The 22,790-nt window shown below is 51.4% G+C and overlaps 1 protein-coding gene across 1 annotated transcript; it reads left to right on the top strand.

The window, feature by feature from the left end:
- Positions 1–1,049: 1,049 nt before the first annotated feature.
- CAPN7 (calpain 7) lies at positions 1,050–20,968 on the top strand. The gene is made up of 21 exons (XM_032968469.2): positions 1,050–1,531; positions 3,704–3,812; positions 4,284–4,447; positions 6,811–6,878; positions 7,578–7,823; positions 7,927–8,013; positions 8,228–8,354; positions 9,427–9,512; positions 10,705–10,798; positions 10,958–11,104; positions 11,626–11,732; positions 12,090–12,210; positions 12,386–12,530; positions 13,196–13,295; positions 13,826–13,964; positions 14,139–14,214; positions 14,738–14,883; positions 15,984–16,046; positions 16,756–16,886; positions 18,923–19,012; positions 19,194–20,968. The coding sequence occupies exons 1-21, from the start codon at positions 1,430–1,432 to the stop codon at positions 19,339–19,341; spliced, it is 2,496 nt and encodes an 831-aa protein (XP_032824360.1). The 5' UTR covers positions 1,050–1,429; the 3' UTR covers positions 19,342–20,968.
- The last annotated feature ends 1,822 nt before the right edge of the window (positions 20,969–22,790 follow it).

Raw genomic sequence — 22,790 nt, 5'->3', positions numbered from 1 at the left:
ACCCACTGCGATCCGCTCGCTCTACAGCTGAGCAACCTGTAAGGTGAGTTGTGAGTGAGGAGCTGCGGTGAGTAGAGGCTGTGGTGAGGAGTGAGGGTCTATGGTGAGTAGTGAGGGTCTATGGTGAGTAGTGAGTCCGTGGTGAGTAGTGAGAGTCTATGGTGAGTAGTGAGGGTCTGTGGTGAGTAGTGAGAGTCCGTGGTGAGTAGTGAGGGTTCGTGGTGAGTAGTGAGAGTCCGTGGTGAGTAGTGGGAGTCCGTGGTAAGTAGTGAGAGTCTATGGTGAGTAGTGAGAGTCCGTGGTGAGTAGTGAGAGTCTATGGTGAGTAGTGAGAGTCCGTGGTGAGTAGTGAGAGTCCGTGGTGAGTAGTGAGAGTCCGTGGTGAGTAGTGAGGGTCTATGGTGAGTAGTGAGGGTCCGTGGTGAGTAGTGAGGGTCCGTGGTGAGAGTCCGTGGTGAGTAGAGGCTGTGGTGAGTAGTGAGAGTCCGTGGTGAGTAGTGAGAGTCCGTGGTGAGTAGTGAGAGGCCGTGGTGAGTAGTGAGTGTCCGTGGTGAGTAGTGAGAGGCCATGGTGAGTAGAGGCTGTGGTGAGTAGTGAGAGTCCGTGGTGAGTAGTGAGAATCCGTGGTGGGTAGTGAGGGTCCGTGGTGAGTAGTGAGAGTCCGTGGTGAGTAGTGAGAGTCTATGGTGAGTAGTGAGAGTCCGTAGTGAGGGTCTGCGGTGAGGAGCTCCTCACCTGTCTCCGAGTCAACAGCGACCGAGTGGCCACGCGCCCCGGCACCAATCACGGGGCGCGGTCCGCGTGACGTCACCGCGCCACGCACCGATGTCGCAACCGCGTGACGTCGCGGCGCACGCCATTGCTCGTCGTCATGACATTATTTTTTTTTATACCAAAATATAAAAATGGATTTTAAACAAAGCTTACGCTCCCGACGAGACTAAAGTAATTGTCGATGACGATGTTTTTTTTCAATGTAATGACAAAAAGAAAAAACACGTCGGTCAACATCCGCCGAGCGGATCGGACCATGCGACGTCACGACGCACTACGCGATGACGTCAGAACGCTGACGCTTGCAGCGTCGGGGAGCAATCCGATGAGCGACGAAGCTCTTTTCCGCAGACGTCCGAGAAGTTGAAGTCGGCGCGAGCGGCTGGAGTGGAGCGCAAAGCCGGCGAGCCGAATGCAATCGCGGGTGGCGATGCCTTCTCGTGGAAGCGACTGAACCCGCGGTCGCTCGTCGAGGCCCCCGGACGCCACCGCGAGCCGGAAGCAGTCGGAGCCCCGCCAGTCGCACTCGGCCCTCGCTGGGAGCCACCAACAACAACACCGCCGCCGCTGTTGTTGTTGTTTACCGGACACGTGTAGATGCTGACGAGGTAGCGCCGGCGGCCCCTTTCATTGTCGAGGCACGGTCAGCCCCGCAATGGACGCGACGAAGTTGGAGCAGGACGCCGTGAAGTTCGCGCGGCTCGGCGTGCTCAGAGACCAGGGCGCCGAGTACGGGGAGGCCGTCTTCTTCTACAAGGTGGTGGCGGTGGCGTGGCCACGTTCAACCACCCACTACCATAGCACCACCACCACCACTACTACAACACTACACAGCCCCGTTAACACCACCACAACTACACACAGCACCACTACCACAACTACACACAGCACCATTACCACCACCACAACTACACACAGCACCATTACCACCACCACCACAACTACACACAGCACTTCTAGATTTAAAGCTTTCGTGACTGCAAGGATCCATACTCTTTGGTTCTATTCGGTAAAGTCACGTAGGTAAATAATAAAACAACAATAATCACGACGTTTCGGCCACAACACAAGCGGCCTTCATCAGGTGAAGGGACGAGCCTGTCTGGAGGACAGCGCTGGAGTGGAAGAAGCCACGCTTAGATCACGACCTTTAAGCTGTGTGAGAAGAAGAAGAAGACCACGGGCTTTGACAAAGGAATTAGCATATAATTTAGCATTGAAATGGCTCATTGAAATAGCTAAGTTAAAGTATACACATCCGCAGAGGTGCCCCTTGACAAAGGAATTAGCATCGAATTTAGCATTGAAATAGCTGAGTGATTAGCTAGTAACTTGTCACAGAAATAGCTATGTTAAAGTCAGAGTATATACATTCACCGAGGCACCTAGTACTCATCAAACAGGATAATTGCAAGTCCACCGGCACGTACACCACCTCTTTGCTCGCACACAGGTCCGATGTCTGAGCGTGGTTGTGTTTCGCTAAATTCTCCTGTTTGATGAGTTAGCTATTTCAATGAGCCATTTCAATGCTAAATTATATGATAATTCCTTTGTCAAAGCCCGTGGTCTTCTTCTCACACAGCTTAAATGTCGTGATCTAAGCGTGGCTTCTTCAACTCCAGCGCTGTCCTCCAGACAGGCTCGTCCCTTCACCTGATGAAGGCCGCTTGTGTTGTGGCCGAAACGTCGTGATTATTGTTGTTTTATTACTTACCTACGTGACTTTACCGAATAGAACCAAAGAGTATACACACAGCACCATTACCACCACCACTACTACACACACCACTACTACCACAACAATACACAGCACCACTACTACAACAATACACATCACCATTACCACTACCACAACTACACACAGCCTCATTACCACCACCACTACTACACACACCACCACTACTACAACAATACACAGCACCACTACTACAACAATACACATCACCATTACCACCACAACTACACACAGCACCATTACCACCACCACTACTACACACCACCACCACTACTACACCCACTACCACCACTACTACACACACCACCACTACCACCACTACTACAACAATACACAGCACCACTACTACAACAATACACATCACCATTACCACTACCACAACTACACACAGCCTCATTACCACCACCACTACTACACACACCACCACTACTACACACACCACCACCACAACTACTACACACACCACCACCACTACTACAACAATACACAGCACCACTACTACAACAATACACATCACCATTACCACCACCACAACTACACACAGCACCATTACCACCACCACCACTACTACAACAATACACAGCACCACTACCACAACTGACAATTGTTCTCCAACTTAGCGATAAGATGACACTGTCGTCATCGTCCCAGACCGGCGTGGTTGCCCCGACTCGCTGCTTCCACTCGGGGACGCCGCTCTACGGTAGTGCTGAGATGTTAACTACCTCGCCTGGTATCCAGGTGGTCGTGGATTCAATCCCGACCCCTGACGCCTGCTGTATGTTTGGAGTATTTGGCTGCTACAGATTTCCACGTGATACGCCGCTTCGTTGAGAGCTTTATAGCTCAGTGGGCCTTACCTGGTAAAAAAAGGTTTCGTTTCAGGTTCACCAGTTGCTCCATTAAAAACACGCTTATTTGTTTACATATAAAACCACAATCATCGCAAGAACACATGGACGAGGCTTCGTCCAAGTCATCGGCCCGCTCTGGGGAACAGCGCGGTACACCTTCGGTATCTGTGAACTCGTTCATCATTCTCCGAGCTTGGCATAAATAATCAAGCACCTGAACTGTGTACATGACACGTGTGTGCGCGTGCACACGTGGTGCTGCTCGTATGTTGTACATGACACGTGTGTGCGCGTGCACGCGTGGCGCTTGCTCGTGTGTGATGATGTTGTGTGGCAGGAGGCTGCCCAGGCCCTTCTGTACGCCCTGCAGGCTGGCTCGCGGGCAGAGCGCTTGGCCGAGAAGGCGCACGAGTACCTCGACCGCGTTGAAGTGCTGCAGGCCACGGGTGAATAGCTCCTCGCTGATGTGGCCCCAGGGGCACTCGTGAACCACAGCAGTGCTGTGGTCAAGAGGCTAATCGATCTACGCTCCTGCTTATTATGTCAATGAAGCATGTTGCCATTGTATTTTCTGTGTCAACATGGCAACGGTACTGTATGTATCACGTTGAAATATTGCCGTACGTTGTCGAGAGGCGGTATAGTGTTAAAAGGTGAAGGCAAGATGAGGAATTGCTTATTAACTAAAAAAAATCACGAAAATGCAATTCACGACCGACGCCGCCACGGATTCCTTCCGCCGGATCTTACAGCCATTGCCAAAACATACCTCGCACGCTCTGTGGAATGTTATTTTGCACGTCTTACACACCTCAAAAATAAACAGCCTTCATCGCCCATAGGCTGGGCATAAGCACTGTCCACCGATGGCAGTGCCAGGGTTTAAACGTTGTCAACCGTTGCTCGCCATGTGACAGTCCAGGCCAGTTCTGGACAGAGGGGCCAGCTGAAATCGGCCCAGCAGGTGGCGACGGAGCGAGCGTATTTCCTGTGCAAGAAGGCCTTCGAAGCGGAGGAGAAGAACAATGATGAGGAAGCGGCAGACCTCTACAAGAAGACCAAGGAACTGTGCATCAACACGGTGAGAGAAGCGCCTTTCACCTATACCATTCCGGCAGCGTCACTATTATTCGTACCGTACAGGCCACGATCCACTGGGGTAATTTTAGGAAAACCTTTGCCGGATATGGACACCGTCAACGGTTGCCGCAGCGTTTCCCGTCGTAACAAAAACATTTAATGATGTCGTTGCCCAAAGCAGCTCCACCCTCGTGGGCAAATTGGATGGCAACTTTCAATCACTCCACTGCGGGAGGGGGGATCACACTCCTTGGTGCTCCCCTGCTTTACGCGGATAATCCGGTTCACGGGGATTCTATGTCCTGTTCTGGGTGACTGGATTCAGAGCTGAGGGCGTTTGTTCCCTCGAGGGGCTTTTGCCATCCGTCGTAATGATATCCACTCCCCACCTATCTGCTACTGGTGCCTCTTAAATCATGAGAAATATCACTAAGCCCTACTTACCCAGACTGGTTTTCCTGTTTGCCCCATATTTATTCACCTTGCATAGTCACTGTGCCTCTGGCCGTCTATGAACAACTCATCCAAAGACAATGGCCAACCGTGCTAATCTCACACTTGCTACAGAACGTAACCAATTGGCCAGGCCCCCATGCATTATGTAACGCATATGAATTATTAAAAATGCGTTATATCGGCCGGAACAACAAAGTTCCTACATTGAGTGTGCGGATCGCGAGCCTACGTTGTCGAGATGGGGCACAGACTTTGGCAGCAGGTGGAGAGAGAACAATGCAGGGACCTCGAAATCGCCAAGTCAGAGGGCAAGTTTGAGTTGATGTCTCTTGTAGCCCACCTTCCTCTCCGGCGTGGTGATGATGATGATGTCGATGATGTCCTTCTCGGTCATCGGTGCCCTGCAAAGCCCCTCGCCTCTCTCATTGCCGTGCCTCTCCCTCCTAGCAGAGGCTCAATCAGCTATGGACGCCAATACTTTCTCAATGTTCCATTTTTTTTACGCGTAAAATCCTTACGACGCTTTTACCGACTGAATGAAGGGATATTGCTCCTGGAACTTAATTTGCACTAGGCCTTGAGATCTATTATCACAATCCTCACCCTCCCTGCATCAGATCCCATTGCCAGAGTGTTGTTACTCCCCCTTCTTGGGGAGCTAACTTCCCCTTGTACTGAGAACTGAAGCCAGATAGGAACGTTCTTGGGGAGAAAAATAAAATCAACACGGAGCCCTCGGGGATCTGCTTGTGGCTGGCTAAAGTTCAGGGTTGAAACCCATCGTGTCTGTGTGCGTGGAGAGGCGTAGTGTAACAGTTATACTGTTGCACTACGAATCTGGCGAACCGAGTTCCATTCCGGCTCATGGCCAACATCAGTGACGATGATCTCAACCGATCCCGGGCCTCTCCTAGGTCGACTGAGGTGGGGTGTTGGGACTGTTTGGTGAGATGGTGTGGTGAGATGTGTGAGGGTGTGGTGGGGTGTTGAGGCTGTGTGGTGAGATGGTGTGGTGAGATGTGTGGTGGAGTGGGGTGTTGAGACTGTGTGGTGAGATGGTGTGATGAGATGTGTGAGGGTGTGGTGGAGTGGGGTGTTGAGACTGTGTGGTGAGATGGTGTGATGAGATGTGTGAGGGTGTGGTGGAGTGGGGTGTTGAGACTGTGTGGTGAGATGGTGTGGTGAGATGTGTGAGGGTGTGGTGGAGTGGGGTGTTGAGGCTGTGTGGTGAGATGGTGTGGTGAGATGTGTGAGGGTGTGGTGGGGTGTTGAGGCTGTGTGGTGAGACGGTGTGGTGAGATGTGTGAGGGTGTGGTGGAGTGGGTTGTTGAGGCTGTGTGGTGAGATGGTGTGGTGAGATGTGTGAAGGTGAGGTGGGGTGTTGAGGCTGTGTGGTGAGATGGTGTGGTGAGATGTGTGAGGGTGTGGTGGGGTGTTGAGGCTGTGTGGTGAGATGCTGCGATGGTGTGATGAGGTGGGCATAGTGTGCCTTTGAGATATTGAACAACAGATGAATTCAGTTTGTAGACAATCATTGCTAACACTTCTTTACAGATGAATTCAGTTTGTAGACAATCATTGCTAACACTTCTTTGACTCGAGAGAACTGTCACTCGATTCCGTTTCCCACCCAGTTTGCCAGAGTCACTTTTGCTGGTGACTGTTGCTGGCAACAATTTCGCTAAAATTGTCCTCGTGGATCATGGCCTTTAAGGCAATTTAAACCAGTGAACTCAAGCAATATTTGATCGGTTGTTTAATGCAATGCTAAGTTGGCACTAGTACTGTTATTGCACAATACTGTTCAAAGGCTATTTTCTCTTGTGCTGTAAGTCATACGTACAGAGTATAACATTTGAAACCCAGTGAAGTGTTTGTAATTGTGAAATGCGACTTTTCTTCTTTTAGAAAAATGCCACCGCAGATAAAGATCTCCAGAGTAAACTGAACAAGCTCGCCGAACAGGCTGAAGAGAGGTATGCCAGTGCCACTCGCTCGCAAAAGGAATGCTTGTTGTCATTCAGTCTCTGATTTTGTGATTAAAGTTCTCTATGTAGCTCTGCACGCTTCGTGACTCATTAATGCAAGCAGGAGGGCCGATCCCGATTGTGCAAGAGTTCATTCACACTCCTACATATCAGCTGTGCTTGTTTGGCACAAGAGTTTTAAGTTATAGTTTTACTTGCGCTGCTGAAAATAAGCAAGCCTGAATGCCTATAACTCCATGAGTCACCCCTTTCCACGTGATGTGCATGCAGGTGGCTATTGATCGTGGTTGTTGGAATATTTACAGTCCTAATAATTTGGTGCAATTGGCGGTGGTGGCGCACACGCCTGTAATCCAGTACTGTGCGGAGGCATCGAGGGTTGGAGGATCACGCAAACGTTGTAAAACTCCCGTGGGTGTCAAGGGTTCTGTAGCTTGGCTCGCCAGGGGAAGGCGATACACCCGCACCTCCGATTAGGACGGTTGGCTACGTACGGTGCGAAATAAGTTCAACATACATACATTAATATGTGATCCACCAATCCTCACCTGCACAGTGCTGGATAATAGGAGTGCGCCACCACCGCCCGGCTATTTAAAGGTATTGGTTGAACTTATCGGGGAATGCGTGAGTCAGAGTCGAGCTGACCTCCGCACCACCACCGGCCCGGCCGCTGTTTGCGCTTAGGGCGGAGAAGCTCAAGGGTGCTTCGAACGTGGCGGCCGTGCACTCGGAGAGTGACAGGGCGCAGCGGTACCCCTCACAGCCCGCCCGCCGGGTGCCCCCCCTGGGCTTTGACTTCAACAATGAGGGGGGCGGCCGGGGGCCCGCGGGGCCCGGGGGCGGCCGGGGGCCTGGGGGTCCCTCAAAGCCACATGGCCCGCCGCCGTCGGCGACCGAGTCGTACAGGGACGAGGAGATCACGGTGCTCAGGTGAATTCTCGGTACTTTAACGTCGCGCTCGCAGATTCGTTTGTCGCGCTGCACGGTGGAGGAGCGGCGTGCAGACAGGGCATCCGTGTGGTTTCTTTTTCAGGACAACTTCGCTCATCAACGGCTTGAAGTACGTGCCTTTCTTGGAATTGGATCTCAAGGAACGTTTTGCGTTCCCGATACCGTTCAGGTCGGTGTTCCTTCGATTTCTGTCCACACGCAACCAAGCAATGGTGAAGCCGTTTTCCGTTTGTTTCAAGCTAATAATCGCCCTTGTGTTTTTTGGATGTCAGCGTGTTTCCTTTTTAATCAGTATGTGGCACGTGAGCTATTAAGTGGAATATGTCACTCGTGTTTTCTCTAACAAGTTGCAAATGCTTTGTGTCTTGTTGTCTGTTGTCCAGCGATGAGCACGGGAAGCTGGCACTGGCTCCCAAGCAGAAGGACAGGTTTGCTCGATGGGTGCGGCCATCAGATATATGCACCAACCCCACTGTTATCTACGCCATCTCAAGCTTCAGCATCAAGCAGGTACTGCTTGACTCTGGTCCTCGTTGTAAGGCCACCAAACAGTCCCAATTGTAATATTTTATGGCTACCTGTACTGATAATAGTGGGCGGGGCCACCTGTCGTGGGTTGGCCTAAGAGAGGTTGACGTGGCTGCCCATGTAGTGGGTGGGCCTAAGCGATGTGGGTGGAGCTACCTGTGTAGTGGGTGGGCCTAAGAGAGGTGGGCGCGGCTACCTGTGTAATGAGTGGGCCTGAGAGGTGGGCGGGGCTACCTGTAGTGGGTGGGTCTAAGGCAGGTGGGTGGGGCTACCTGTGTCGTGGGCAGTCTCTAGAAGCAGTGGGCGGGACCAGCATCATTATGGGCGCCCCATCCGCTGGGCGGGACTTGTGATTGGGTGGGTGTGGATTTGTAAAAACGGATGGGGCTGATGGGAGAAGTGGCTGCCATGTGTCACGGTTGAGCCTCCAAGAACATTGGTAGCGTTATTCTTTTGCAGTCGTCACATCACCGCTCGATTGTTGGTGAACCTGTCAAGTCTAATCAGTGTCTTCAACGGCATAGAGTTATGAGATAGCATGTTTCCTAAATTACTTACAAATGGCTTGTGGAATGTGTTCTCTGCTTATATCTGTGCTATGCTCATTATGATTGATGACATGCTAGCAGGTGCTGCTTTACTCATGTTAAATCTATTTTGCAATAAATGTCAGTTTTCAACTATTTTCTGAAATGATGCACTCCTAGAAGGCTGTGGGGACTATGGGCTGCATGAAAAATACGTTCACTTTTATGTTGAGAGGCAGATAAATTAAGGAGGCATTGTCCGCTGATAATATATGCTTCATGCCAGTGCTGGTTAGGTGTTGTACGTGATGGGCACTCATACGGTTACTAGTATCAAAGCGCAACTTATTAGTTTCCGCGTTCATTTGTTATTTTAAAAAAAGTATAATATGCTGACGATGGCTCTAGATACTGCACGCACAGGTCTGGTGAACATAAATGTACGATCAGTGGCACTTGCTCATTGTGCGCACTGTGTAGTCGACATCGTGATGGTATGACATGTCTGCGTGCGTGCGCTCCGGCAGACGGTGGTGTCAGACTGCTCCTTCGTGGCGTCTCTGGCCATCAGCGCAGCCTACGAGCGCCGATACAAGAAGCAGCTGATAACCAGGTGAAAGGGGCACTGGGTTAATGACCACAATATTTTTTTTGTTTTATTTCCATATCGCACCATTCGTGCGAATGGAATCGCAAACCGCCATGGATTATGTAACGCGCACAGTTGTTTCGCACGGAGGCTTGGGGAAACCACAAACGGGAAGGCAGCCAGAACCTATGCCAACAAATGCCCGAATTCTGTGGTCTTGTATTGGGATGATTGGCCAACTCCATGAATGAGTGTTTATACATGTCGGTGAAAACTGGAGTGCCCTAGGGGGTAGAAATGAACACACCCGCTGTACTACCGTATCCTGGCAAGCCAGCAGGTGGCGACCTTCACGCCCTTGGGTAACTCAGCACTCTGTCGTTCAGAATGGACTTGCACACTGCTCTGAACCGCTGCTCGCAAGGGATGCAGGGTTATCAAAGGCCTTGTCCTAAGTCCTTCTGAAAGACTGCAGCCTTTACAAACAGCCGATTTCTCATTTCCTCCCATGTAGGTGTGTTATTACCTTCGTATAAATGTGCACATGCTAGGGCTGGATGCTGCTGATCTTAGTGATGAGTGAAATCCTTTTGGGCCAAAATTCTTCAAAACCATACTTGAAAAGTTGTTCATTCTGGATTATTGATGATGAATAAGATGTACGTTTATATTCCCCAAATCACAAATATAGAGCGCTTAAAATCGTTATTATTGCACTTGTTTTCCTAAGAAAGCTTCACTGAGTACTAAGACTGCTAAGATTTTGCAGTAGGGGGCGACGATTAATTACTAAAATTCTACCAATAAAATGCGGGTCACTCTTCCACATCCAATTGGCTCACAATGGTTTGTATTGGATGTTACTTCTGGAAAAAATATTGTGAATTGGGAATGCCGACATTTTTCTGTGGATGTCCTCGGCAGGAGAATAATTTTTGGCTTCATGCGTGTTTGGGAGACAGAATGTGAGGGATACTTGTGCATCATATATATACACACACCCGCAGTATTAATCAGGGTAAGCTCCCGTATTTGAACCGCAATGTTCTGCAACAAAAGGCGTTAGCGCTGGGCCATGTCACTGCCCTGAAAGTTTAGCTGTCCACCTTCACACTCTTGTGAATTGTGCCACAAACAAGTTTGACGAACGTAAAATATGGCTTGTATTTGCAACAATGCGTGCGTGCCGATTGTTTTGCTGATTATCTTGGAACAGCATCATCTTCCCCCAAAACAAGCGAGGAGAGCCCGAGTACAATCCCTGTGGCAAGTACATGGTCAAGCTGCACATTAACGGCGTCGCCAGGAAGGTACTAACTCCGGTTCCGTCACGTTTCTAGCGCCCATCGCACGTTGAGGATGTTTTGAAACCACTGTGAAGTTACTGGACATCTGTGACAAAGAGCTTTGTAGCTCATCGGATTCCTCCAGGATAAGTAAAGAATCAGATTGTGTGTGTGTTGGTGTAGGTAATCATTGATGACTACTTACCAGTGGATCACAGCGGGGAGCTCCTGTGCTCCTACTCCACCAACCACAATGAGCTGTGGGTCTCGCTCATTGAGAAGGCCTATATGAAAGTGATGGGAGGCTACGACTTCCCTGGTTCCAATTCTGTGAGTATGTATGTTGAACTTCTTTCGCACCGTACGTAGCCAACCGTGCTAATCGGAGATGCGGTGTCTGAGTCTTCGTTACCTAAATCTTTATAATTGCCATTGAAACCATCTGTTTCCTTCAAATGTTATTTTTCACCTTTGTGTAATGATATAGATGTAGAACAAACGTCTGTGCTGGGGGGTGGGATGCGTGAGCAGGATGGGGGGAGGGGAGGGCCGATTGCCGACACGGGCACTGAAGTGGTCCCCACGGCGACTTCAGAGCAGATGGAGGGATGATGTCTTGGAAGTGGCTGCGTGTTTATTGTGCAGCATCAGTAGCAGCAGCTGCGCCATCTAGTGGAGGGGAGCGTGCGTTGGTGGTGCGGTGGGTGGCGGCATCGTTGGCTTTGGCTACGGTGACGACTGGGACTCGGGCGGGGGATCGCTGCACCTGCGGATGCCGCGCAACGCGTTACAATGCGCAGCGTTTCACGCGCAGTCGGTTCAAAATACGTTGGCGTTGTGCGCCTGTACAGAACATCGACCTGCATGCGCTGACCGGCTGGATTCCGGAGCGCATCTCCATGCACTCGGAGCACCAGCTCTTCAACAAGGAGGCCACCTTCAACATGCTCCATCAGCGGTGTGGTCTGCGGTCTTGGCACAGCGCGCCGTTTGCTCACCGCTGCCTCTGCTTGCTTTTGGAGCGGAGCGCTGCCAAACGTGGATATGACCATCGCAGTCGTGTGCTTAAGCGCTCCACTTCAATTAAAAACTAAAAGTGTGATAATTCTGCATCGATGGACAAAAAACACTTTTTGCAGTAATTCCGTATTGTAAATTTTATTCAAAAGCAACTCGAGTTATGCATGCAGCGCCGTGCCGCTTTGTTGAAGGTGCCTATTGAGTAATTGACACTACTTAGCCACACTGCGACGTGTGCGGCCTGGGCTGTCTGGCTGTAGATGAACGTGGCTTGTGAACTGCAAATCTCGTGTAGGTTTCACCACGGGGACGTCCTCATCACCATCGCCACAGGAGTGATGACGGATGAAGAGGGGGAGCAGAGAGGCTTGGTCCCCACACATGCATATGCAGTGCTGGACATTCGCGAGGCACAGGTACATGCGTGTCTGTCTCTGTGTGTGTGCTGATCGTGCCACTGGCTCCCAATGCAATCCCCAAACAACTTCCAGATCCTACTCAGTGACTTGGGCTATCTCCTGCCTCACTAACAACACTTGCCCCAAAAGTCTGCTAAGGCTATACGGGGGATGTTTGTGTTTGAGTGAGTAGGGCGTGAAGTTCCTGCAGCTGAAGAACCCGTGGAGTCACCTGCGCTGGAAGGGCCGCTACAGTGAGCGCGACGAGAAGAACTGGACTCCGGGCCTTCAAAAGGCTTTGAACTACGACCTAAAGAAAGCGCAGAAGACAGACGATGGTACGCTCATGGGGTTCTCAGGTTGCTGTGATGTAATCCTTCCGTAACCTACATTAAGCCAAATTTATGGATATGATGGTGTTGTATATTTCTGACACGTTTAGTTGACAAAGCTGATGTATGAACACTGGTGGAGTGTCGGCACGGGTGAAGGCCATTCACGGTCTGGTTGCTTGTACACATTGGACATGTGCCGGTCGCCGATTGTCTTAGCGATGGATAAAGTCGGTGACAAGCCGGGGTGCACGTAGCCCGAGTCCGCGAGTGCTCGCTTCACGAAGGGTGCCGCTCCGCGTTTGGCATGGTGCTGTGGCGCCACAGTAGTGTGTCCGACGATGTCCTGGACGGCCCGGCACGTCTATGTCGTGCTGGCGCTGGAACCTGGCCAGGCAATTCACTTTTGTCGCGGCGTGAGAGGCCCCTTCTTTGTTGAGGTGGCGCATATGGAGAATTCCGGATCGACATTTTTAGCTTCTGTTGAGCCTTGAAGAAACTCCTACGGCTTCTTCCTTATTTGCTGCTCTGACCGAGAGGCTGTTTCCCAGAATCCGGTCCGCCTTGGTGGTATTCTATCGGCTGCGCCGGTCACCCAATGTTACCGTGGCCTTCCACTGTGAGCACGGTGAACGTGCGTGATGGTGCTCCGTTTGCGTGTGCCATGGCAGGTGTGTTTTGGATTGACTGGGAGGCTGCCTGCGCATTTTACGATGTGATCTACCTCAGCTGGAACCCTTCCATCTTCCCGGAGAGGACCTGTCTGCACAGGTAGGCACACGCAGAGTTGTACATTTAAAACGCTCGTATGTGTGGTGTCATTGTGTGTTTGCTTGGCGTGTGTCACATTGACAGCCTGGATCCTCTTGCAAACGAAATGTTCCGTCTCGAGGGAGCATCCAGATGAATTATTTTAATAAATAAAAACAAAGATAAATAGCTTTTAAAACAACAATACATGAAAGATGTAGCTCGTTTATGTGGTTGAACTAAATAACGGGGCGATAAATCCTGTCGGCATGAGCAGAGGTTGTGGTCACTTATTTTATAATTAAATTTGTAGAAGCAGCAGTCATTCAATCGGCAGAGCAGTCGCTCCTGCTGGGATATCTTTGTGCTCGCCAAAGTTCAACTGTGGAAGATGACCGCGGCAGCGCGCGGCCAGAACTGGAGAGAAGAAATGCTGAAGACGCAGCACAGCCCAGCCCGGCAAACTGCACCGAGAGGTCGCAGCTCTTCATAGAATTTCCCACCGTCCGCTTTGCATCTAAAGTTGCCCCTCGCCCCCCGTGTGCCCCCAGCCAGTGGAGCTCGGAAGAGGGCCCCGTGCGAGACGCGTACAGCCTGGGCAACAACCCCCAGTACCGTCTGGAGGTGCAGTGTCCCCAGGGAGGGGCTGCGGCCGTGTGGGTGCTGCTCACCCGGCACATCACCGACAAGGTGAGGCAGGGAGGGGGCGGCTCCCGTCGCGGCGGTCCCCAGCTTGCAGCGCTTGCCACGGAGGCTCGGGAGGCGTGCGAAGGCTTTTACCGTCGGGTCAGGCGGCGTTGGCACGCCCGCAGGGTTCTCAGTGCAGCCCGTCTCTCGCGCCCTCCTCCGCTGTCCTTTTTGCAGGACGACTTTGCGGAGAACAAGGTGTTTTTCACGCTCCTGGTTTACAAGACCAACGGCAAAAAGATCTACTACCCCAGTGAGTAGATCCCTTCCTGGAACAAGCCACACTGGACCCCAGCATACCTGCTGACTTCTGTCTTATCGCAAGTCTTATCTTGGAAAGGTCTTGGAAGGCTTATCCCCTCCCAACTCCCCATTCTACCGAGACGCACAGTAAGCATCGGCCCCTACTGGTGCTGTGTCACCTTGTGCCTACAGGGACGGCTTTCGGTGGGGTCCCCTTCCAAATGTGTTGAGATGTAATGTGCTCTGAGACGTCTTGGCGTACAGAAGGGCGCTATCAAAAACAAACAAGCATCATTCCCATCATCATTACCAACGACCACTTCATCCAGTTGCATTTACATGCACAATATACATCCATACAATTTACATCCAGATTTTATTTTAGTACAAAGTGCTAAACCTTAGATGTTCATTTTTATGTTTCCCAAAGTATTACATTGGCCCGTGTGTTAGTCATCGTAATTGCCCGTGTGTTGGTGCTTCGTGCGTACATAGGTATCATCACAACGCGCTGCCGCTTTGACTCTTGACAGGTGACCCAGCGCCATACATCGACGGCATCCGCATTAACAGCCCCCACTACCTGACCAAGCTGACCGTCAAGGACCCGGGCAAGACGGTGTACACGCTCGTGGTGTCGCAGTACGAGAAGCACAACACCATCCAGTACACGCTGCGGGTGAGGGCACCACACTGCACCCGCGTCGCACCACACCCGCGTCGTATCGCACCCCGCGTCGCACCGCACCCGCGTTGTGCTGCACCCCACGTGGTATCACACACGACGTTGGCGCTCGAGCCGTTGCCGCTCTGCGTGGATGGCGTGGTGGATACACTTGCGTCTCATGGCAAGAAGGACCTGGGTTTGATTCCCGACTCTCTGTGTGGAGTTTGTCATCTCCGCCTGTTCTGCACGGGTTTCCTCCAGGCTCTCCTGGTTTCCACACCATAGCTAAAAAAAAACGTACATTGTCAATCTTGGTTCTAATTTGCAAAACTAAATATTAAAAAAGTTACCCACCAATTACTTGGAAAGCAATTTTGTCCTTCCTCCTGGCAGACGAAGGTCCACCGCCAAGCCAGGTGCTCTGACCTTGAGCCAGGTGCTCTGACCTTGTGCCGCACAGGGACAGCTGCCGATAGGGGGCAGGTTGTGTGCTGTGAGATGTTCCGTGATGGAGCGCAATTTCAATACGAGTTAATTCATTGTGTCACTGAAAGTTTCGCGAAGTTAAAATCTGCCATTTGTAAATTAGTGGTCATTCCATGGATCTGATGAACTGAAATGCATTGGCGGTAATTCACCCGAATTATATGTAATGGGTGGCATATTTCATGAAGTGTATGTTTTTTACATTCAAAATATAAAACATGTTTAAAATGCAAATTTAATTTACGTGTGACCCAATGTTTGTGTTGAGGCTGCAGTGTATATGATATATTTGGCTCAGCTGTGCATTCGAATTTGTCTCGGCTGCTTTAATACGCGGTGGGCCAAATAGATTCCTCACTCACGATGATCTGATTATCAGAATTCTGCTAGCGTGGATTTGAAATTCTGACCGAACCAGATGTGGTCAGCTAATTTAATGTAAATTGACTTTAAAGTGTTTGGAAATTAAATTGATAGATTGGCCACGTCTATTACGGGACGCTCGTACATGCCTGTCCGTCTCCTTGCGCTATTAAAGTAGACTTGAGCCCTTGCTCTTGACCTTACATCCCACGAGTGTTCATCCCTGATGTTCATTGGCTGCATTTGCAATCTCTTCATTGCAGGTGTATGGCTCCGGCAAGTTCAACCTTTCGGAGATTCCTTTTCCATTCACTAAACATCAACGGGTACGTACCTATGCGCACGGTCTCTTTCATTTGTCTGCCCGTGCACATTGAATGTTTGGCCACCCGTTCAGCAGCGAGTCGCACGATGGGGCAGCAGTCATGACCACCTGCTCGAGATGACGTTTTCAGCCCAGATCCCTCGCCCCCCTCGCTGGAGAAAGCCAACTACAGTGCACACACAGCATTATTGCGTCTTTCTTTATCCCATATATTTGACCCAGGAAAGCCTTGATGGGCCTTATGATTCATTTTGAGGAGGGTCCTGCCAGGTTTGCCCAGGAGGGTTGGGCGATGATTGCTATGTAGATTCAATTTAAAATTTGCGGTGTAATTTTTCACAGTTGCCAAATTTGGACCATGAAGCAGCCACACAGATGGCCTACTCGAGTCGGTGACGTTTTGCACCTCCGATTTGCACGGTTGGCTACGTACGATGTGAAAGAAGTTCAATATACACAGGTAGATACATACACGAGACCTTTAACGTCCACTGTGAAGCAAGCGGCACGTGTTTTTACGGTCAATATACCGATGATAACGAGGGCAGCCGCCGGTTTCGAACTGCAAACCCATCTACCACCGCCGCCGAGACCACGTCACCGCCCCGGTGGTGATTGTCACTCCCACAGCAGCCGCCCCCTCCCGGACGCGTTCAGCGGAAGCGGTGCCGATGTGAAGAAGCGGATCGTGATTTTGTGTTTGTTTGTAGATCACCGGGAAATGGGAGGGCAGCTCGGCGGGCGGCTGCTCCAACTATCGGGACACGTACAAGAATAACCCCATGTACCAGCTGCGCGTGGACAAGAAGGGCCCACTGCTCGTGGAGATTCGAGGACCCAAGTTTGTAGTCCCTCGTTCCCACTCCACGCTATGAATGCCGACAGTACAGTTCACATTCACACCATTCAGCAGCGTGTCCAGGTGCTGTCGTGTTATCGCAACGATCATGCTACTGCAGTGCGGGGAGTCGCATCGATTGATTTTCGGGTGTACACGGTTTATCGTTTACCCAAAACCTGAAGCGGTTATGATTAATTCCCTGAAAGTTCAGTTCCAGTTAACCGTTTGCTACAAACCAATTTAAACCTGTAGCTTATTGGTTCAATAATTGTTTTAGATAACACTATAGTTAACCCCTTAAAATTAAAATGTACTCTTAAAAGCAGAGAAATGTATCCAGTTGCAAAATCGGCGCCTGTATCGCTGCCGCCTGTCTGTGCGAGTCGGTGTGAACATTGCCCCCCGAGCCCCGGTCAGTATTGCTGTCTCTCCCACCTCGTGCTCAGTGCACAAGCAGCTGGCATCATGGGTAATAACAGCAACATAGGGTTAGCGATTGTGGCCTCTTTCACCTTTAACACCCCATCTACGGAGTGGGACGTTCATATTTTGAACCGGTTCAAACCGGTACCTGAATCCCTTTTTCTTTGGTTTTGTTTCCAAAGCGAGGCATTTTATCGAGGTTTGGTGTTTGCTTTTCGGTTCACGAGAATAAGCGGTTAACGCTGCTTTACAGTTCTGGTTTTTGGTTCGGTTTGACTCTGCTGCAGGGTGCGCCACCTGAGGCCCTGCTTGGGAGGCCACTGGCATCGCAAGCACTGTCCCACCTGAGCTCTGGCGCTGTGCGTGGTGTGTGTGTGTGTGGGTTGTGTGTGTGTGGTGTGTGTGTGTGGGGTGTATGTGTGTGGGGTGTGTGTGTGGTATCTGTGCGTGGTGTTTGTGCGTGGGGTGTGTGTGTGTGGGGTGTGTGTGTGTGGTATCTGTGCGTGGTGTTTGTGCGTGGTGTGTGTGTGTGCGGTGTCTGCGCGTGGTGTGTGTGGTGTGTGCGCGTGGTGTGTGTGTGGTGTTTGCGCGTGGTGTGTGTGCGGTGTCTGCGCGTGGTGTGTGTGCGGTGTCTGCGCGTGGTGTGTGTGCGGTGTCTGCGCGTGGTGTGTGTGTGGTGTTTGCGCGTGGTGTGTGTGTGGTGTTTGTGCGTGGTGTATGTGCGTGGTGTGTGTGTGGTGTCTGTGTGTGGTGTGTGTGTGGTGTTTGTGCGTGGTGTATGTGCGTGGTGTCTGCGCGTGGTGTGTGCGTGGTGTCTGTGCGTGGTGTCTGCGCGTGGTGTGTGCGTGTGATGTCTGCGCGTGGTGTCTGTGTGGTGTGTGTGCGTGATGTCTGCGCGTGGTGTGTGCGTGGTGTGTGCGTGGTGTGTGTGTGGTGTCTGCGCGTGGTGTGTGGTGTGTGCGCGTGGTGTGTGTGTGTGGTGTCTGCGCGTGGTGTGTGTGTGGTGTCTGCGCGTGGTGTGTGTGTGTGGTGTCTGCGCGTGGTGTGTGGTGTGTGCGCGTGGTGTGTGTGTGTGGTGTCTGCGCGTGGTGTGTGTGTGGTGTCTGCGCGTGGTGTGTGTGTGGTGTCTGCGCGTGGTGTGTGTGTGTGGTGTCTGCGCGTTGTGTGTGGTGTGTCTGCGCGTTGTGTCTGTGTGGTGTGTCTGCGTGATGTCTGCGCGTGGTGTGTGCGTGGTGTCTGCGGGTGGTGTCTGCGCGTGGTGTCTGCGCACAGTGCTTGTACGCGTGGCGTGTGTGTGGTGTCTGCGCGTGGTTTGTGTGTGGTGTCTGCGCGTGGTGTGTGCGCACGGTGCTTGTACGCGTGGCGTGTGTGTGTGTACAAGTCGTGTGTGCCTACCCCCCGTGTTGCTCCTCTCCTGTTGTGTAAGTGGGGTCAGCCGCAGACTTGACACACTGCAAGACATTCCGGTGTTGCGTGCAAACTCTGCAGCGGTAAACACACAGTGACAGAATAAGTACATTTATAAAGAGATGTCTCATTACATATCCCGTGTCTCGTGCAATCTGCGCAATGCTGTTTCTTCCCACAAGTGATGCGCGGCGTTGCCGTTGCAGGCAGTACAGCGTGGGGTTTGAGCTCGTGGTGGTCAGCACCGAGGGGGACTCGGGAGCTGCGTTCTCAAGGAAAGGCTCTGGAGATTACAGGCAAGGAACTCTCCCACGATGCTGTAGCGATGCACTCATTCCACTGATTAACATTTATTCTCAGGATCACGTGCATCAAATCGTGCACGTGAGAATCTCTAATTTTACCTCTCATTTTACCTCTCATTCAAATGAATTTGCGAGTCGCTGTGTGACGGAACCTTTGTCGTTCACGCCCCAGGAGCGGATTTTGTTACCTGGAATTGGAGTCGCTGCCAGCTGGGATCTACAACCTCATCCCGACCACCTTCCTCCCTGGTCAGGAGGGCCCCTTCTTCCTGGACATACACACGGCCGCAGCCGTCAAACTCTCGAAACTGCAGGGATAACGCGGCCGTCGACTTCACGCCACCCATTGCAGCAAGCATTCGGCACATCAGGAAAACCCGAGCGGCGGGAATTACACGCTCTTGTTGCCGAACGATCGTTAGCGGCGGTGTTTCGAAGACACTCGTCCAAACATCCTGACATTTACTTACAGCCTGAGCGGGAGACACACATCGGTTTAATGCTCACCTGTGCTGACCACCAGTCCTCTGGCTCGCTTTTCATCCCCTGTAGAAATGACTGGTGTGGCAGCGATTAAATATCTTGTACCAAAACACCAGGAGACACTTTGAGATGAGTGACAACATAGTCTTGCGTTGCTCAATTTTATTGTAAACTAAATGTAGTCGGTCGGTTGCCTTGAACCTTGACATTCTTCTCAGCCACTCGGCGTGCTCTGTGCACCTTGCCCGGATGTGTCCCTCGCATGAGCAGTGACGGTGGGCGGTGCAAATCAGTTGGTGGCAATGGCTGCTGCAGTGAAAAGCTGAGTTGTGCATAGCAGATTAGTGATTCGGCACAAACGAATTGGCCTCCGTTTTACATGGCATCGCGGTTCTTGTAAACCGTGTACCTAATCTACATTTTTCTACTCTGCATTTATTACCCAAATCTTCCCGGGTTTCATTAAAAAGGATTAAAAGTGAATTTTGTTTACATTTTAACTTAATCATGTGAACATATTTGTTCTAAGCCCAACGCATGTTTCATACCGCAAAAGTTACAATTTCTTTTTGTAAAGCTGGCATTAAGTTAAAGTAATTGAAAGCACTTTTATTCTGTTAAAATACTGTTGCCTTTGAATACCGGTGTATGCAATTGTCTGCATAGTACAGCATTTCCCCAAGCGCTGGTTTGTAAGCCCCAGACGGGTCGCGTTAGGAGCTCGCGGTTAAATATTTAAGTAGCGATCCGCTCCCTTGTTCAACGCCGCGCGCAGGGCAAGGCCCCTGGCTTGTACCCTCCTACGCTGGAGTTCGGGGTCGCCAGATGACATAAACAACAAAGGTTAAAGGTGTGGCCCTGCAGTTGCTTGCCCAAGCGACTGCTGGCAGAAGGGCCTCGCGCTCGAGTCAACTCGAGAAGGTACTGTATTTGGTCTACTCTTCCACGTTTGCCTGAGTGCTGGACGAGGTGGCCGTGCCCACGACATAGTGATGCCAAAATATCGGTCTGAGGTGTCGCTGTGTCAAAAATATTTGGGAAACCCGAGATGTGAGTATAATGTGTAATGTGTTTACTAAAATGGAGAAAGGTTCTGTTTAGATATTACCGTATGCAATTTCAACTGAAGTATATTTTACCATGATGGAAATGATTTATTATTCAATGGGGTCGGTTGGTGAACCAAAAACATCAAGTAGAAACATGAATTGTGTTCCATTGTGTAGATCTTATGCACGGTATAAAATGTTACAATTGATATTTTGTCTGGATGCGACTTTAAATCTGATGCCGTGCGGCATGAGATGCTTTATGGAAAGAGTCCTCGACCACACAGTGGTTGAGGGTTGACGTGTATTGTAGGCTTGCGGGGATACGTGGTGAACAACCGAAGCCAGCTGATTTTTGCTCTTTTATTAATAGTTATTATTTTCCTATTTAATAAACATTGCTTTCGAATATTAACATTGCTCTTTTCTGTATTTTTTTCAAATGAAAAAAAGATTCACTTTGAAATGTGGATGTTTATGTATTCCGACGTCCCATCGCAACCTGTGAGAACTCGTAACCGTTTTCTTCTTCCGCTCTCAATGGTCACTACAGAATTCCCCTCCCCCCTCTGGCGTACAGACCAAGGCCTCGTACAGACCAGGGCCTCGTACTAACCATGGCCTCGTACAAACCAGGGCCTCGTACAGACCAGGGCCTCGTACAGACCAGGGCCTCGTACAGACCAGGGCCTCGTACAGACCAGGGCCTCGTACAGACCATGGCCTCGTACAGACCAGGGCCTCGTACAGACCATGGCCTCGTACAAACCAGGGCCTCGTACAGACCAGGGCCTCGTACAGACCAGGGCCTCGTACAGACCAGGGCCTCGTACTGACCGTGGCCTCGTACAGACCAGGGCCTCGTACAGACCAGGGCCTCGTACAGACCAGGGCCTCGTACAGACCATGGCCTCGTACAGACCATGGCCTCGTACAGACCAGGGCCTCGTACAGACCAGGGCCTCGTACAGACCAGGGCCTCGTACAGACCAGGGCCTCGTACAGACCAGGGCCTCGTACAGACCAGGGCCTCGTACAGACCAGGGCCTCGTACAGACCAGGGTTGTGTCGCCGGTAACCGCATACGGTTCTGACTGTGACGTCATAGTAGCAACCTGGTCTCGGCTTGCTGATGAAAGTTGCAAAGATTGTCATCCTTTGATTTAAAACTTTCGTGACTGCAGGGATTCATATTCTTGGTTCTTTCGGTAAAGTCACGTAGAAAAGAAACAAAAATATAAAACAATAAAATTCTCACGACGTTTCGACTGCAACACAAGCTATCATCATCAGGTGTAAAAACCACAGCAAAATAAAACGTGAGAATTTTATTGTTTTATATTTTTATGATTTTATTGTTTCCCTTCTACGTGACTTTACCGAAAGAACCAAGAATATTGTCATCCTTGCTTGCAGTTGTAAACGGCATCGTCTCCCCTCCTGATGCCGAGGGGAAATGGGCGAGGTTCAGGACTGTCTCATGCAGCTGCAAAGGGGAACGCGGTTCAAACAAATCTCCCCAGCTGGGTCGTCCCTAGGGGGTGTGGTGTGTGGGGCACGCCAACGCCTTAAAACTAAACCGGCACCGTGATGTCGAAGTGCGCCCCCCCCCCCCCCAAGCGCAGGGCCCGGGGCGGTCGCCCCGATTAGCCGTATCCCCTGGGACGGCTCTGCTTCCCAGACACCGTGGCTGACGGAGGTGCTCTGGATATGTGAAAGCAGCAAGCCCATCATGTTCGAGAATTAGGTTTTCGCTCAGAGGTTCGGAAAGCCGCGCGGCGCTGCAAGGATCGAGAGCGATGGTCGCACGTTGCTGAGCAGATGTGCAACACGCTGATGCCGTGGTGCACAGGGAGATGTGGAGCTGAGCGGACTTGCCGAAGACCCCGGGACCAGCGGAGTTCAGATCGGCCTCGATGGGGGAGGGGGCTCGCGAAGGACGCCCCTGGGCAGTTGGGGGCAGCCGCCGACAACGGAGGGCGGAGGGCCGAGGAGCGACGCTCGACGACGACGAGCGGAGGGCTGAGCACGCGAGCAAGTCGACGAGGGTGGTGGTGGCGGCGGTTGCATTTGCGAGCGCACTCCACGCGGCCACAAAGTGCACCTAGCCTGGCACGGAGCCACGCCGTGACGTCACCGGCAGCAGCAGCCGATCGCCGTCATCCCGCGGTCAGCTCGGAGCCCCCCACCCACGCACTCCCCCCCACCCACCCACTCCCCCCCACCCACCCACTCCC

Source organism: Petromyzon marinus, chromosome 2, assembly GCF_048934315.1.
Source record: "Petromyzon marinus isolate PM22_M1 ecotype Great Lakes invasive population chromosome 2, UKy_Petmar_22M1.pri1.0, whole genome shotgun sequence".
NCBI classification, from domain to species: Eukaryota; Metazoa; Chordata; class Hyperoartia; order Petromyzontiformes; family Petromyzontidae; genus Petromyzon; species Petromyzon marinus.
Note: the sequence above shows the minus strand (reverse complement) of the source record. Positions and strands in the feature narration are given on the sequence as shown.

Excerpts from the sequence above, each read along its gene's own strand:
- CAPN7 (XM_032968469.2), top strand. The coding sequence starts at position 1,430 with ATGGACGCGACGAAGTTGGAGCAGGACGCCGTGAAGTTCGCGCGGCTC. Across the intron at positions 1,532-3,703 it reads AGGCCGTCTTCTTCTACAAG|GAGGCTGCCCAGGCCCTTCT; the intron begins GTGGTGGCGGTG and ends GTTGTGTGGCAG. Across the intron at positions 8,014-8,227 it reads GCGTTCCCGATACCGTTCAG|CGATGAGCACGGGAAGCTGG; the intron begins GTCGGTGTTCCT and ends TCTGTTGTCCAG.